This window comes from Calidris pugnax, unplaced genomic scaffold (assembly GCF_001431845.1).
Source record: "Calidris pugnax isolate Ruff unplaced genomic scaffold, ASM143184v1 scaffold219, whole genome shotgun sequence".
Classification (NCBI taxonomy): Eukaryota; Metazoa; Chordata; class Aves; order Charadriiformes; family Scolopacidae; genus Calidris; species Calidris pugnax.
This window is the reverse complement of record NW_015094507.1, coordinates 12,972,615-12,989,859: the sequence shown is the minus strand read 5'-3', so window position 1 is coordinate 12,989,859 and position 17,245 is coordinate 12,972,615. Positions and strand designations below refer to the sequence as shown.

Sequence of the window (17,245 nt, the reverse complement as noted above, 5' to 3'; positions counted from 1 at the left end):
CCGCCATGGTGCCGCCCGCGCCCCCGCCCGCCAGCGGGAAGGCGACGATCTCCGCTCCCCCCACCCCCCCATAGAAGGCGGGCGGCGGCTCCTCCGGTCCCCCGCACCACCCCAGCGACAGGCTGCGGTTGCGGCTCAGGTCCGCCACGCAAGAGCGGGGAGCCGCCAGGCCCACCCCCCACAGCATGCTGCGCCCGGGACCCGCATCCCCCGCCGAGCCCCCCGGCCCTGCCCTGCCCAGCCCTGCCCAGCCGCGGCGGCGGGGAGGGGAGGGGAGGGCCGCGCCGCGCCGGGCGGCTCCGGCGGCTCCCTCAGCCCTCGCTGCGCGACTGCGCAAGGCGGCGGGGAGGGGAGGAGAGGTGGAGGAGAGGGGGCCGGGCCTGTCCTTGAGGAGGACCGTGGTCTGTGGCGGTGCGGGAAGAGCGGCTGGAAAGGGCCGGGGGGTGTTGGTTGATAGCCCGCTGAAGGTGAGCCAGCGGGGTGGCCGAGAGGGCCAGCAGCATCCTGGCCTGTATTGGGGTCAGGGTGGCCAAGGAGGTGACTGTCCCCCTGTACTGGGTGCTGCTGAGGCCCCACATCAAGAGCTGTGTCCAGTTTTGGGCCCCTCACTGCAAGGAAGACATTGAGGGGCTGGAGTGAACGCAACGAAGCTGGTGAGGGGTCTGGAGAACGAGTCTTCTGAGGAGAGGCTGAGGGAGCTGGGGCTGTTCAGCCTGGAGGAGGCTGAGGGGAGACCTTGTGGCTCTCTACAACTCCCTGAAAGGAGGTGTAGAGAGGTGGGGGTCGGTCTCATCTCCCAAGTCACCAGCAATAGGACAAGGGGAAATGGCCTCAAGCTGCACCAGGGGACGTTCAGGTTGGATATTAGGAAAAATTTCTTCACAGAAAGGTTTATCAAGCATCGGAACAGGCTGCCCAGGGAAGCGGTGGATTCGCCATCCCTGGAGGTATTTGACAGATGGGTAGACACCATGCTTAGAGGCATGGTTTAGTGATGTTTTTTGTACGTTAGGTTGATGGGTGGGCTTGATGATCTGAAAGGCCCCTTCCAACCCAGGCCATTCTATGGTTCTAAACATGGCTGCCACAGGTGTCTCTCTGGCAATTTTCCTTCTGTTACCCCAACGCTGGATGAGGTGACTGAGGAGAACACCTCTCCAAGGGGAAAGGCACAGAGGAAGAGAAGCAAAGTGGCCCTGAAGCAAATCCCTCGGGGTTTGTCTGGTGCCGAGAGCCCCCCTGCCCCCTTTCCTGACACCTCCCTGCTGCAGTGGGGGCCCTGGGTGACCTGAGATGGTCTTAGATTCACGTTATATTCTGCGAAATATCCATATCACACCCTAAAATGCTAACAAGTGCCCTTTGTTTTCTGATTAATACTGCTGCCCAAACAACTTAGTCCTTCATCAAATGCTGTGGTGTGTACAGGGCTGCTCCAAAAAGCTCCCACTTTATTCTGCCATCTGGGGCAATAGAAGTGATCCGATTCTTCACAGAAATGGAGTGACTTTCAGTGTTCGGTAGGGGATGGACAGGGTCTGGGGCCAGGGCTTTGTAGGTGCTTTAGCTCAGGTTATGGAACAGATTAGACAAAGGAGAAAGACGAGGAAGAGGAAAGCTCTCAGCAAAGCCATGGAGTTCAGGTCCATGTGCCAACTTCTCCAAGTGCCAGCGGTGGGCAGTTTTGCATTTAGCTTTGCTGGGCAACATCAGTGAGAGCAGCGGTCCCTGCCTCCTGCCTGCGCTCACAGGGAAGGATACTGTGCTCCCACACTTTCCAGCTGTAGCTCCTTGCAGCATTTTGCTCTATTCCTCACCTTTAACTTGGTTGTGTATGGGTGTTCAGTAACCTCGGGTTACAGTGCGAGAGCCCCATGTTGGATACACACCATGTGTTTGATACTGTGCTGACACCCTGCTCTCGGGAATTGACAGGATCGGAGAGGTCCCAGGGACCTGGTAAATCTTGTTCCCCAAACAGGTTGCTTCCTCCAAAACCTGCTGAGCCCCTTTGCCCTCATCCTTCATGGGGTGGGGGCTGAGCACCTTCTTCACAGCTTTTGGGCCACTCCACGCTACAGACAGTGCACAGGTGATGAAGGATGAGTGAAAAGTGAGAGCAGTAGCCACTTCATGCCACAGCGGATGATTTGCAGCATGAGGTTTTGCTGAATTCTTAAAACAGGGCAGCAAAGAGGCACAGAAGAAAAGTGCTTTTTCTCTGCTACAGCACCTGCAAATCTCAGGCTGAAGATTTATTTCAAGTGGCAGACGGCCTAATAAATCTGGACTGTCACAGTCTGGTAACTGGTCTCAGCTTTTGCTACCGCAAGGGAATTGCTTGCTGTGTTACAGATAAGATGGATCCAGTTACAGATGGGATCTAAGCTGCTGTGAGGGCAAAGAAAGGTCCTGGGCATCCACATCCCAGCTGTTGCCACTGCTTGACTTTCGAGGCAAATGAGCTATCCTAAAACCTGGGTTTGAAATCAGTGGCCAGCACAAGCGGAGAAGACTTGTAAGGGAGAGGAGAGCGGGGAGGAAGGAGTAAACCATTTATCTCCCCGAGCTGACCCGGACAAGGTGGGCAAACCTGGTGTCTGGAAGGAAGCATTACTGTGCTTTATGCTCTGGAAGTCGATGCTGTGTGTTGGTAGTGCTGCCCTGTGCCTTTGCTGGCATTAAGATGCTGTACAGACAGAAGGGAGACAGTAGGGCAAAGTGGTTGCCCTGGCGTCGTTATTATTTAGTCAGATGTCTATCACTTGTTCAGCAAGGAGATTGCCACCCTCCTTTTGGAGAAGGCCCTTAGGCTGTGTTACTGCTGCTCCGCGTGTGGTGTTCCCCAGAGGCTGCAGGGGTCCTACACACAGTGGTGCCCCAGCATGGGACACCCCAGCTGAAGGTCCCATCTGCCTCGGGGTGGGGGGTTGGATGCAGATCCCTGCAGACACCCTGTCCTTCTCCTGCTCGTAAACCAGACATTAAGAAGTTGGTTAAGACATGCATGGCACTGACCAGACAACCATGTCCATCTTGTTAGCCAGAGTCCCCAGCCAGCAGGCGCTGAATCCCTTATGGCCTGGCGGTCTGTTCCCGAGCTAATCCACAGGCAAAACCTCAAATTACATGTCCTCAGCCTGCCTTTTCCCTGGCTGTTGGAGAAGGCAGTGTCCATTCCTCCAGGGAGGGCACGCAGCCTCGCAAGGCAGCAGTGTTGCCTGCGACCGGTGCCTTTAATTAGAGAGACTAATTAGACGGCAGTAGCGCCCAGGAAGCCAAGCTGCAGCACTTGGTGTGGTGGTGGGTATTGCTTTCTGCTCCGGTGCCTCGCAGGTGCTCCATGCTGGGTGGGTTCCTGGCATACGCTGGGGTTTTCCCACCTTTGCCTCAAAGCAGCTGTTAGTGATGCAGACTGGACCGACAGCCACCTCGCTCTCTGCCTCAGGGAGGGTGGGAATCCAGCGCTGCATCTTTGCTAAATTACCACTTTTCTTTTTTGTGAGCAGGGAAAAGAAGAGCTAACAGCGATCCACCCACACCCCTGTCTGGCTGCAGACACGCACCGAGCGCGGCGCGGTCTGGAAGAGTCATCCCTCAGATAGGGCGTGCAGAGCACAACAAGATCTAATGTGGTACAGTACACTTTTATCTGTGATCTGTTCCAGTGCAGCTGCCTAAAGGGAGGGAGAATAATAGAATAAAATAAGTAGATTTTTTTCCAGTTAACATAAATCTAAGCCTACGGTGTTGCACAGCAAGTCAAATTTTTCTTCTGAAGTCTGCAGTTTGCTTTGGGGGCAGGGAGGCACTAATAAACTCATTAGCCTTACTAGATTCTGTATGTTGGTATAAAAACTCTTGTTGCTCCTTACATTAATCTTTTTTTCTGTGATGTCTTTGCTCCTCTTTAAAAAAGCCTGTGGTTAGCAGGGCCAGCTGCCCGTGGAGCTGGCGGCAGGTGTCGAAACCACGCTCTGAGCCCAGCGGTTGCGATGGGTCTTTGTGAAGTCCCACCGCAGAAGCTGTCCCATCCGTATGTTGGCTGAGAACTAACTCAACATTTTACAAATGAGGGCACATGCTGAATGCATTGCCCTGAGTTTTGCTTTCCTGTACTGCTGCTACCTGGCTTTGAACAGCAAAGAGTCACTCGCCACATCTCCCCGGGGGCTTCAAGAATTAGAGCCACCCATTTTCTGCTCGTCTCCCACTCTGGTATCACCCATGGCTTCTACTTGCTACTTCTCTCTCTTTCAAGCAGCCAGAGTTTTGGCAACGCAGAGCTTTTAACAGCTCCATTAATCAGTTTGGGTTGTTTTTACAGGTTGCTCTGCCTGAAGTGAAAGCACCTCACCGTTCCCACGCGTGATGACCGGTTGTCCCCAGCCAGTGACATCCCTGCTCAGGTAGGGTTCTCGATTCCTGCACTGGCAGGTCATCCTGTGGTGGTACAGAAATGCTTTCCTTCTCTTTCAAATAGCCCAAACTCACTGAGGCCTTGTCTGCAGAAGACACCGTTTAATAGGGTTTTGTGGTGAGGGATGAGTTTATGAGAGGGTGAAAAAAGGCTTTTTCATCGCCAGCAGGCTCTCCAAGATCCTTCTGAAATAATCACTGGCTGCTGCCAGGATCGGTGTTGCTGTAATATTTATGATCTCTCCAGGCAGCTTGAGTTTCATATACACGTCTTTTTAATTATTCAGATAAAAATAGGCAGTGTAAAGCTGCAAAATGGTCCTGATGCATTTCGATTTGGATTTAGAAAAGGGGTTAACGATAACTTTACTGACATACAAATGCCCAAATATGTAGGAAATGCAGAACATCCAGAGACCAAACTACTTCTGTGCTATACAGAAGTACCTATATCCAAGTCCAAATTAAGTGCAATTCCAGCAGTTCCCCAGAGTTTACCTTACACTTTCTGGTAAACAAAGCCACTTTCTGAGGTAACACATACCCTGAGACTGCCCCAAATTATGTAAATAACTCAGCATTCCTTGCTTTCACCCATGAAAATGGCTTTGCATGAAACCTCCTGCTTTCTGCAGGTGGAAACACTCTGGCTGGCAGCTCGCTGCAGAGTCATCACATCCATAAGTTATTAATACAGAGCCAGATAAACAGAAAAAGACAGACCTACAGTCTCACAATCCTTCAGATGTTTTTATTTTATTACGAGCTGTGGATGACTGACAGCCCTCATAACGTCATGGGGGTGGGTTACACACTTTTATTGTCAGATCTTTTATGGAAAACTTGCTCCATAGCAGAATAGCATTGGGAACCAGCTACAGACCACTACAGATTGTACAGGTTGTCCATGCTTATTCTAATTCAGGAAAATAAACACCAGATTTTTTTCTATATCTTCTATTATTGCAAGTTTTTATATTACAACTACTGTACAAGGCAATATTAGCAGTTTAATCTCCAAGTTGTTTCAGGGTTGGGTGTTTGTTTTTTTTTTTAAGATAACACATCTCATGAAGATACAAAAGGAGTTTCAGATTTATTAATGGAACACTAATGGTCTTCACAATCCTTTTAAGCAGAAAACAATTTCATTTTTTAGAAAAAGTATCGATTATATCTCTGGAGTGACTCCATTTGGGAATAAAAGCACAATAAAATGCAGATCAAAGTATATATCCTGAATTCGTAATGCACTGAGAGGTGGCTGTGCAATTAATGCGAGTGTAAGTCAGGACAGGTCAGGTGATTTTACATCCTAGGTGAAGTCACAGCCCTTCTGGCTAGAATAAAACATGACATCATTTTATATTGCTTCAAGAAAATTGAATGTGTGTCAATAAAAATAAAATCTACTGTTAGCAGAAACATTCAATGATTGGAATTTTTTCCTATAACCTGGAGGAACCAGGGGAAAGACAGGCTCATTTTTATCACAAAAACATCATCTGGAAATGTATTTGTGATAGTGTAATATTTATATGAAAATATGTATTTAAATAGATATAATTATTCAAATTTATAGTACTGTGCAGTATAAGCAGAGTCAATTAATTTTTTGAAAGGGTTATAAAAGCAGTGTTCTACTTCCCATTGGAGAAGGGGCTGGGAAAAATACATGGTTATGATGGCAAGACAAGGCATTACCTAAAGAAGAACTATTTTTCAATCACTCATCATGAAGCAGGAGACAATGCAACGAAATTCACCCTGAGTTGTAAAAACAGAAAGTAATTCTGAGACAGGACAGAGCCCAATAGACCAGAAAGTCTGCTTTAGAGGTACTGGAGGATAATGGTAGACACTGAGTGTTACTGCTCCCTCCTGGGCTCAGCCAGGCCTGGCGGAGGCAGTTTGAGGACTTCAAAGGGGAGGTGATGAGGAAGAGAAATTATGCATTCAGGCTTCCACACTTTTTCCCCTTAAGAAGTTAACATTAGTCATTTTATTAAATAAACATCGAATGAAATCAAGAGTGTTGCAATTTTAGGATACAGTTGTTCCTACCTGTTGGCATCTCCACTGGAATCACATTTATCTTCCAGGTATCGCTCTTCTTCCTTCTATAATTTCAACGCTCTCCCCCATCCTGGTGCCTCTCACCTGCAACCACAGCATCAAAACACTCACATGATGATTCCTGTTCTGACTGCTTCATCAGGCTGGCTAATTACAGAAGCGACGCCTTTTGGCTTCTGAACCTCTAGACTGTATGTGATTACTCCTTTCAAGCTTTTCTTAGAAGTGTGTCTAAAATACGCTGCTTTTTTTTTTTTAATCAAAGCTGAGATTCAACATAATAAAAGAACTCTGTAAGCCATTTTCAGAAAAACTTTCTACAAGACAGTCTTTATTCTTACCCCTACTCACAGCCACTACACGTTTCCTTTCCCGCTGCTTTCTCCCTCCTTTTTTTCCATTCCCTACAAACCTGACACAGGGTGTTTTGTGGAAACGTATGTAAAGAAAATGTATGGCCAAAAAATATCATTTGACCTCCAGAGGACACTGGGCAATGAGATAGCCTGACAGGACATCATGGAAACTTCAAGTTCTGTTTGTATTTAAAAAGGAAATTAAATGCAAATCTCCACTGAGGCTCTCATACGACTCCAGTGGGATTGAGTGAAATCTCAAGAAAAGAAAAAAAGATTTACAACTTGGACAAGCATCAGTCTCAGCAAAGGGCTGGGACTGGGACCGTGTGGAGCAGCGGAGGAGAGATGAGACAACACGACAAGCCACAAGAGAGCTGAGAAACAGCTGAGACCACCCAGAACACCATCATTTGCTCTCTTGGATTTTTTTTGGCCAGATCAGCTCCAAACTCTGATTTGTCGCGTTGCAGAAACAAATGGCTGGGAACAGGAGAGTCGAGGGCCCACAACCGGAAATAAACACCGAGGCTGAAAAACAGTAAGCTCCAAAGATTACTTATTCTCCATCTCAAGGCAGAAATCACCTCTTGCCTCACCCCTAGTCCCAGCTGCGTGCCTGGTACTATAACATTACTTTTTTTACCTCCTACCACTACTGTTCCTGTAAGCCTTGAAGCTACGGCTCCATACTCATGAACAACTTGCAACAGGAAAAGCAAAGATTTGCACATTTATTTGACTTTAATTCTATCCATTTCAGTAGCACCTGTTAAATTCCCACAGCAACTGGGCTAAGAGAAGTGTGAAATCCTGATTGGTTTCCTGTGCACAGATTTTAAGAAAAAAAGTTTCTGCAGCATGAATATGTATTATGTATTCAGCGCACGGTGCTGAATTTGATTACGTTGTGCCAGAGATGCACATTTATGAATAATGCAAGGATTTTAAAAAACCAAACAAGCAAAGCAAAAAGCAAGGTGTAGGATATTCTTGCACTGTTTGTTCTCTCACTGAAATTACCTCTAGCGCAATCATTTACCTTCTAGCTTAAAAATAGGTTGTTTTAACCAGAGGCATGAAATACAGCCAGAATAGTTAGGATACTCCAGCAGGAGAGGAAAACTGAGGGCTAGAGACTGAGGATGGAGCACATCGGGACATCTGGAGACATGCCATGGGTACAAGGACCTGTGTTCAAGCAGTCCCCACACCACTCACTCAACTCTCCCAGGTTGACGGGGCTCCTGTACACGTGTAGGAGCAGCAGGTCAGGTGCTTGTGATAAGGTTTTTGTCAAAAACAGTGGTATCCATGGACAACCAGGTCCACGTGCTCGTTGCTTAACTGCCAGCCATTGTTAACTCGGTAGGCAAGCCCTCTGGAGAGCCTGGATGGGGAAGCCAAGCAGCATCAAAGGCTTTTTTGTGCTAAGTGCAATAGAAATAGCAGTGAAACACAACCATTTCCTTCCCCAGGCAGCTCACAGTTTAGTGAAAAACTACAAGCAACCAAGAAGCAAGCAGGAAGAAAGGAAAGGATGAGAAAGGCAGGGTAACAGCTGGTTACACAAACATCTGGATTTAGGAAACAGGTGAATGGGGGACTGTTCCCCTTTTCTAGTGGTCTACCCTAGGAATCTGCCCTGGTCTCAGTGCTTTTCAGAGACTGTTTCTTTCAGTTCACTGTTGGTGAAATTTGAAAGAGTCAGTCACACAGCTGTAAATAACTTGAAGTGGGTTTCTTGGCTCGGGGAACTCCCTCACACACCTGAAGACACTGCAAGGAATAAAGCCTGCTGGCTGTCTGCTCTGGCTCTGTGCTTTTCCCCGTGTCACTCCTCTCCCCAACACCAGGCACTGCTTTGCCAGCGTGACCCACGGAGCAGACGCCTGTGCAAAAGGACATCAGGCAGAGGCAGAGTGACAGTGTTCACCCTGCCAACAGCATCAGCGAGACCATTCCTGAAATGCTGCATCCACTTCCACCCTCCTGCTTCCAAAAGGATGTTTACCACAAAATTCTATAGACTCAGAAACTTGCACGGTAGCATTGAACAGCTGTAGAGATAATCTCTGTCCATTTATCTAAGAGAAAATTTAGGGGTGAGTTGACTCAAAACTACACCAACCACGCTTACATGACAGAGAATGCCGATAGCAGGGAGGTCCTTAACCTAGAAAATGAGGATGTTAAGACATCGGTGGCTGGGACCTGAGGTTAGACCACTTCAACTGATGAACATTTGGAACAATTTACTTATTGACATAGTGGCTTCTCCATCACTCAACTCTTTACATAGGAATCTTCTTCCCAAAGCCAAGCTACAGCCCAAACAGGTATTATAAAGCAGAATTTACTGTCGTGGAAATGATCACACTAGGTAACCCTTTTCAGTCTTAATACTTACAAATTATTATTATTGCCATTATAAATTAACTATATTCTTTCATGCATTGCCAGATCCCTCATGAAACTTGGATCCCAAGGCATCATGCAGATGCAGCAAAGCAGCAAGAATGCAAGTGTGGAATACAATCATTTAGCCCACCAAACCTCTACAGCAGGAAAAATGCAATAGCAGCAAACCCCACCCCACCAGCATACAAGCTGAGAGGAAGAGACGAGAAGGAAAGAGATACAACCAGGGATACACACAAGACATTTTATTTAGAAAGTCCCATTTCATTGCAGATCAACCCTTTTCTTTAACCTGGCACCACTAGGACTTAAGCCTGAGTAGGCACTTCAACTCTAGGACAGACTGCTGACGTACACTTTTAATAGCATAAAGCTCTGGTTGCTTAGTAAAATTTTACCTGCAACTTTACTTCCCTTTATATGGGTAGAGAGAGAAAGCTGAAATAACAGGCACAAATAGAGGTACCTTTTTTGGTGAACAGACTTCTGACAGCTGAGGTGCTCTGGTCGAGGAGACTCTTCTTTGCCCCCTGCAGAGTCAGCTCTTGTCAACTGTAGGAACAGCATGACCCGGCAGAAAAAGTTTGCTGCTCTCTATTTATTTATTTTTTTTCCTCCTCTCAGGGAGAAGGCACAACATAGAAACAAGTGTTTGTGGTTTTTAAGTGTTTTGTATATTTTAACTGACTTGGTTCAGTAACTTAAATATCTAAGGCATTTTATTTATCATACACTACTGTGGTTTTTAAACTCATTTTACCTTTAAGCTATTATTCTGTAGAGATCTGAATTTTCTTCTTAGGACTGAAAATGCCATCACGTTCAAGAGCTTCCTCCAAGCTACTGACAGAATAATTTGCATTTCCCTGTCCAACAATTTGAAACTACTGTTTTTACAAGAATACTTAACTCTTTCAAAGCTTTGCTCATTTCAATCTTACATGATTCCTGAGATCAAGGGCACTTGTTTTCTTCTGAGACTGCCCTAAAATATTTGGCCAAAAACAGCATAAGCATTATTAATGCAAAGAGCAAGCTTGTTGTTAAAAAAGGTTTTATTATGTCCATCTGGGTAAAACCTTCTCTTTTGTTCCTGGTGGCAGCCTGTCACCACCCAGCTCAGACAGTCACGGGGCAGCAGTGGCTGAGGGCTGTTCACCTTCCATCTCTGACGGGGTGTCCGTGGGGCTGGACTCCCCCTGAGCCCCAGATTTCACAGCGTGCAATGCATAGTTGACACTCGTGCTTTCCATCCAGCTCCACGACCCCGAGAGGGGGTTGTACAACATCCCGTTCACAGCCTTGACTGAAAAGCCATCTGGAAAAGAAAGAAGCCGTAAAGCAAACAGATGTTCTTAAATGTTCTAAGTCGCTGCACCACCAAACCCTTGAGAACAGCCAGCCTTCTTCCTCCGAGCTGGGGAGCTTCACAAGCTGGCCCCCGTCAGGCACCACCACAAGCGGTGACAGTGGGCATCACCGGTGACAGTGGCAGTGGCAGCAAGAGCTCTGTGCCAGGCCACGCACCATGAGCGTGCTTTGTGGTGAGCCACCTCAAGGCAGCACGTGAGAAACCCCAGCTTCACACCACATCTGGGTGACTGGTAACGTCTTCTGTAGGGGGAGACATCCTTCAGATCGACATCACACACTTCAGAATCAAAACCTGAGCATGTCTGTGGAGGGATTCTGCAGATTCCCCTTAGGAATGGAAAATACGAGGCAGAAGAATGCCAGCAAGGACTCGGTGTGAGCAGAGGGATTTAGCACTCCCTGCCTGGCTCTGCTGTGGCCCAGCAGGATGCACCAGGGAAGGCAGAAAACACACACCCTGTGGAAACGAATCACTCCACTGCACCTGCTTCTCTGTTTGAAGGGAGAACGGAAAGAACCACCAGCAGATGAACTGGTATGTCCTGGTTTCAGCTGGGACCGAATTAATTTCCTTCTGAGTTGCTGCTGTGTTTTGGATTTGGTATGAGGATAATGTTGATAACACATATGGTTCAACTGTTGTCAAATAATGCTTATACTAAGCCTGGGACTTCTTCAGCTTCCCATAGAAGCTGAGAGGGAGCATAGATAGGACAAACTGGCCAAAGGAATATTCCATACCATAGACATCAGGCTCAGTATATAAATGGGAGTTGGCCAGGGATCTGTGATTGCTGCCCAGGACAAGCTGGTTGATCAATCATCGAGTGGTGAGCAATTGTACTGCATCACTGATCTTGTATATTCTTGTACCATTATTGAGTACTGAAGATGGCAAACAATGCAGCAGCGCAGTTCTGGAGGGCCAATGCAGTTATTGTCTCAAACCTGACCTACAGCATATGAACCTCCTCAGAGCAAACATTCTGTCACCAGAACGGGATGGAAAACCTTGGTGTTCTTCATTTATGCCGTCAAACAGAGAGCAGCTGTAATGGTGATTTTGTTTGAGCAATCTCTGCATTCTTAGGACTCTATTTATTTTTTGCAAAATCCAGTAAGCAGCAGCATCTTTAAACCAGAAATGATACTCATGAGTGGTAACTCACATTTTCTCATCTGTTACTTGCTATTAAACTGGTTTTATCCCAACCCAAGGCGTTTTTTGGTTGGTTGTTTTTTGTTTGGTTTTTTTTTTTCCCTTTTTCTCTCTCTTCTCCCTGTCCTACTAGGGAGGAGTGTGAGTGAACGGCTGCGTGGTCCCAGTTGCCAGCTGGGGTTAAACCATGACACAGTGTTAGTCATGTTCCTTATGGCATCACTTCAAAGTGCCAGAAGACCTTGCCAAGAGAATAGCTCAACTCATACTTCATCTTCTTTAGAGTAAACTAAAGCAAAGTGAAATATTCGGTGAGAGGGTTTTAAAACATCTGCAGGGGAAGAGGGCAACGGGCAGAACTCTTCCAAGCAGCAACGTCTTTAAACCAGAAATGATGCTCATAACATATGACTGGTAACTCCCACAGGAGAAGCTGTGTGTTGTTCCCAGCCCTCACTCCACCTCTTGCCATTTCTACAGGGAGCATCTGGACACCCCTCTCCATTCCCATGGAACTTACTTGCTTCCAGGAGGCGCTCCAGCTCCTCGGGGGGAACAAACTTCTCCCACTCGTGTGTTCCTTCCGGTACAATGCCCAGTATCTTTTCTGCAACCACAATTCCCAGGACATAGGACAACTGTGTTTTATTGATTGTAGTAATGAATAAAGAACCTTCAGGCTAATTAAAACATTAAAAAGTTCAATTAGAAGAATATTTAAATTTTTTCTAAAAATGGTAACTTTAATCACATTAAACTATCTACAAGTCTATGTGCTGCAAGAGTAAGAACTAATTTCATCCCAGGGTAGCTATTTACAAGTATATTTTTTATTGGATTTAAATGGTATAATGTTCTAACAGTATAACTGAGTAGTCCTCAAAGAGTCAGCATAATCAAAGTCTTGGATGATCTAATAATCACTTCCTTGTCCCTCCCCCCAAAAGTCTAACAGTCACTTTTATTTTCTCAGCAATGTTACATTATAAGACATTAAGGTGTAATTACCTATTGTAAAAAGAAACACTTTTTAAAACTAAAACCAAAGTAAAATGTGCAAGACTGCTTAATTTTTGAGACTGCTGAATGCCATGATTGATTTCATCATCACAGGGTCAAAAAACAAGGCCAGAAATCAATTCTAAGTACTTAAGAGACTGTTTGGTAGAAATAATGGATAACTTCTCATCCCCAGCAGGATAAAAATTAGTTGAGCTTTTCATTCACATAATCTATATTCCTTCTGATGACCAGAAAGATAAATCAAGAGATTAAAGGAAAGCTGCTGCTTATGCACTGGGTCTATCATTCTTCCTTACAAATGAAATATTATCAAGAGGAATAAAATAACACCAAATTATGTCCTTTAAAAGCAATGCAGGAGCACATCTCATGTGATGCTAGAGCTGGCCTAGAATCTTGTGAGTCAGAAACATCATTACAGTGAGTTTCAGCGCAGCCTGAGCCACAGCCATCCACCAGCAGCAGCACTGCCATGTTCCCTCTCACCTAAGTGAAACCAGACGCAATCAGATTTCTTAAGGTCTTGATGCAAAGCAAACCTGCAGTGCTAGGTAATGGCATTAACACTCTGCAAAGGCAGGGCTGGGGAAATAAATTTCCTCTAATTTTAGTTACTGAAGTTGGGAAGATGTACTTCCAACATGGAGGAGAAAGGAAGGCACCTCTGGATGCCAATTCAGGTATCAAGCACTTAAAGGTGGAGGATTGAATGCAGATTCAGGTGTTTTCATGTGCCTTCAAATGAAAGCCTTAATGATAAAAGAGAATAAATATTCCCAATAATGAAAGCAAAAACTCTCTTACCTTTAACACCTGAGAGCAACACTTGATAAACGTTTCAAGGTCAGCCACATGCTCCACTACTTCAGAAGCTACGATTACATCAAAGGTTTCCATGAACTCTTCCACAATCTCCTCCAGTGAACTGGACTTGTACTGTATCCTCTTGGCCAGGACCGGATCAAATGACTTGTGCTGATCTGCTGTTCTAATGTTGTCCTCCAGAGGATCAATTCCAGTAACTGAAGCTCCCAGTCTACCCAGAGGCTAATAAAACAAGAGGATAATTTATTCTCTGCATGAAAACAATTTGCTTAAAGGCTTCTTGCAGCTCCACAATGTACATACACGATGCGTAAAACACCTACCAGAGAATAAGGCAAACAACAATAAATGATGAGCTCTGTTCCAGCAGTTTTATTTTAAATGTTTGTTAAAGCAAGAAATTCCTTAGATTTGGGGGAGGTGGTGTTAATTTTCTTTGAAAATTGTACACCGGAATATACACATTTAAATTTCCTTTTAGAATAAATTGTTCTGAATCCATTTTGTTACACCAAATAAAGATTTCCCCCACTATTACCCTCTGAGAGAGGAAAAACAAAGGGGGAAAATCAACACAGTATTTAAAGGGGGGAAAACAATGCTGTATTTAATTACTGTCATTACTTTCTTCAACATCCACCTGTAATGGTAAATCCTCATATCTTTTTAATGGTTACTTAATATATTATTATCTCTAGGACTTTCTCACTGTTGAGAACTAAACACTGATGTTTACTAGGATAGCATCAGGCTTGGCTGTCACTCAAGTTTCTCCAGTGTCTTCTTACTCACAGGTTAACACCTCAGCCATCACCTCTTCTGAAACTGAAACAGGCTGCAGAACATGACCACATGTATGTTATTCCAACCTGAAATTCTCCTGTTGTTCAGCCTGAGGAGGTGATGCAGCACACTGGTTTTGCCAGCCTTGTCAGAGAGTGGGCTCTCACAAGACTACAGGATTTTGAGGATTTTGCTCAGAATAAAAGAAAGAAAAAAAAAAAGAAAAAAAAAAAAAAAAAAAAAAAAAAAAGAAAAAAAAAAAAAGAAAAGAAAACACAAGGAGAAGCATCTGAAACTACACCTTGTTTCAGATGCTGGTGAAGTTCCCGGAATAACTCAGCCAGATCTGTAATCCTAAATTCACAAACCATCCCCAGTCTATTGATAGAGGATACAGCACCGTTCAGAGCCTGTAAGGCCAAGGGGTTCCACCAAAAATAGTCACTTCTCAGCCCCAAGTTAGAGCAGACTCCCCAGGAAGCAGCTCTAATATCAGCCCCTGTACCAGGAGAAGCTCTCCTGACAGTGAGGAGGGATATCTCAGGTGTTTGACGTTATTCCACGCTTGTCCCATGAGATCAAAGCAACAGCAAGAATCCCCACACCCAACATAAAAAACAGAAGATAAGCAATTCAAAGAAATGAACATGTAAGAATGAGTTTGTAATAGAAACAAAAACACTTCTTTGGTAACAAGGATTGTCATGATTGAAGTATTCTTGCCTAGGCTCTAAAATAAAAAAAGACCCAAAAAAAGTTGTCATACTACAACTGCCAAGAGGAATATTCAAAGACTTTTACATCAATTTTCCCCTCTCCTTTAGAGTGTTTGAAATCTTATTTTTCTGATGAACCTCAGAATTTTAGAATTTCTCATTACCGACTCCCTCCTTTTCTGTAAATGACTCCAAAACATTCAGCAACTAATATATCATAGGAGACAAAATCCTTGAAGGATTAGAAATTAAGCTGTGCAACAGTAAAACAATTCAAATACTTTGGAAGCTTTTTAACAAGAGAAACAGGAGCACACTGCTTCTTACCTCACTTAGCAGTCCCCCGCCACAGCCAACATCGAGAATCTTTACTCCAGCAAGTGGATTTCCCAGATGGTAATCACTACTCATGTTCAACAGAGAATCTCTGAAAGAAAAGGGATGTGATTCAGGGCACACACACAAGGTGGTTTACTAGATGCAGTTACCTTAAGGACTGGTGTTTTGTCTTTTACAGTGTTTTCGGAGGTAATGCAAAAATAGTACATAGGAAAAAAAAAAATTCTGTCCTCAAAACCACACCTGATAAATGGCACTCTAATATCATTCATAGAATGAAGGGCTGAGAATTCTCCTTCTTCATCCCACCACTTATGTGCGAGGAGCTGGAATTTCTTCATTTCCTTTGAATCCACTGATGAGTGCGAAGTGCTGCAAAGTCTCCTCACGGTGAACCTAAACGGTGAAAGCTGAGTGTCATGAAACTAGTACTGATATTTCATGTCAGCTGAAATAGGGGAAAAACGAATTCTGCATCAGGAAATGAAAAAAAAAAAAAGCTAAAACTCATGTTTCTTTGGAGACTTTATACTTGATTAATAACAAAGAGATTTTATACACTGTATGTATAACATATCTCCCAAAACAGATGGCTGCACACCTGTAGGTTTTCAGTTAGTAATTAATAAAACAAAAATAGGCCAAAACAAACATTTAAACATTTGTGAGATTTAAAAATTACTTCATGTGACGCTGACACAAAGTAAAATCAAATTGTTATAGAAAATTATAGTCCTTGTCACGGAGGATTATTTTAGATGCAATACTTACATGCTGCTTTTTCTTTCAGGCAGGGAGACAGGCAGAGAACTCCTGGATTTCAGCAGCATTTTCCAGCTGTAGCTCTGAAGGGCCCCTCTCAGGCCTGTCTGAAAAGACAGATCAGCATGGTCATCTGCATAAATAGAAGGAAGGCAACCGAATGGCCAAACATCAGCTTTATGAGAGCTCACAGGCAAAAAACTCCAGTTTAACAATGCTGCTCTGGAACACTGCCACTAAGTGTGCCAGCCTTCACACACTTGCTCACTGTGGTGCTCAGGGAGAGCAAGGGGGCTGAATAACCACCCCCGGACTTCTCAAACACTGTGCGATGACATTTTTCAGAGCCTGAATGAAAAGGAGCTTCTTGGGCAGCTGAAATGTCTCCGTCGGTGAGAATTCCACCACAGAGTTTACTCCAAGCAGGAGCTGTGTGTACACACACATACACACACGCTGGGGCCCCGATTCCTACTTCCCTGCAGACCCGACAAAGACATCCCGAGCCGCAGGCCCAGCCGGTGCCGTGGGGGGGACAGAGGCATGAAACCCCCAGGGAGGGCGTAGAGACAGGCCAAGGACACACCGCCTCCAACACGGCTCTGCAGGTGAGGCTCGGGTCAAGCTCACCCACCGCCCCGCTGCCACCGACACCCCACTGAGCGGGGACACCGACACCCGAGGGTGATTTTAGGCCGCAGGGAGGGACAGAGAGACCCCCCCCCCCGGGCTGAAGAAGGGCTGCGAAGGAGGCGGCTGAGGGAAAACGCCTCCTTCGGGAGAGCTGTGTGGGGAGCCCAGCCGGGCAGGGCCTGACCGCCGGGTGCCTTGGCCGACCCCGGAGGGTGTCGGTCACACAGGGAGCAGGCGGAGGGTGGAGAAGGAACAGGCCGCGGCCGGGCCGCCGAGCCCAGGGCCGGGGAGACGCCGCCAGAAGCAACCGCCATGTGGGACCCGGTGGGAGCTTTGCAGGGACCCTTCCACCAGCCCCT

At 45.8% G+C, this 17,245-nt stretch overlaps 1 protein-coding gene across 1 annotated transcript; it reads right to left on the bottom strand.

Moving 5' to 3' along the window:
* Positions 1 to 9,502: 9,502 nt before the first annotated feature.
* COQ3 (coenzyme Q3 methyltransferase) lies at positions 9,503 to 16,696 on the bottom strand. Its single transcript, XM_014964783.1, has 6 exons — positions 16,263 to 16,696; positions 15,735 to 15,887; positions 15,480 to 15,579; positions 13,633 to 13,875; positions 12,326 to 12,485; positions 9,503 to 10,590 (listed from the first exon to the last, which is right to left on the bottom strand). Exons 1-6 carry the CDS (start codon positions 16,319 to 16,321, stop codon positions 10,400 to 10,402), a joined length of 906 nt encoding a protein of 301 aa, XP_014820269.1. The 5' UTR covers positions 16,322 to 16,696; the 3' UTR covers positions 9,503 to 10,399.
* Between the last annotated feature and the right edge of the window lie 549 nt (positions 16,697 to 17,245).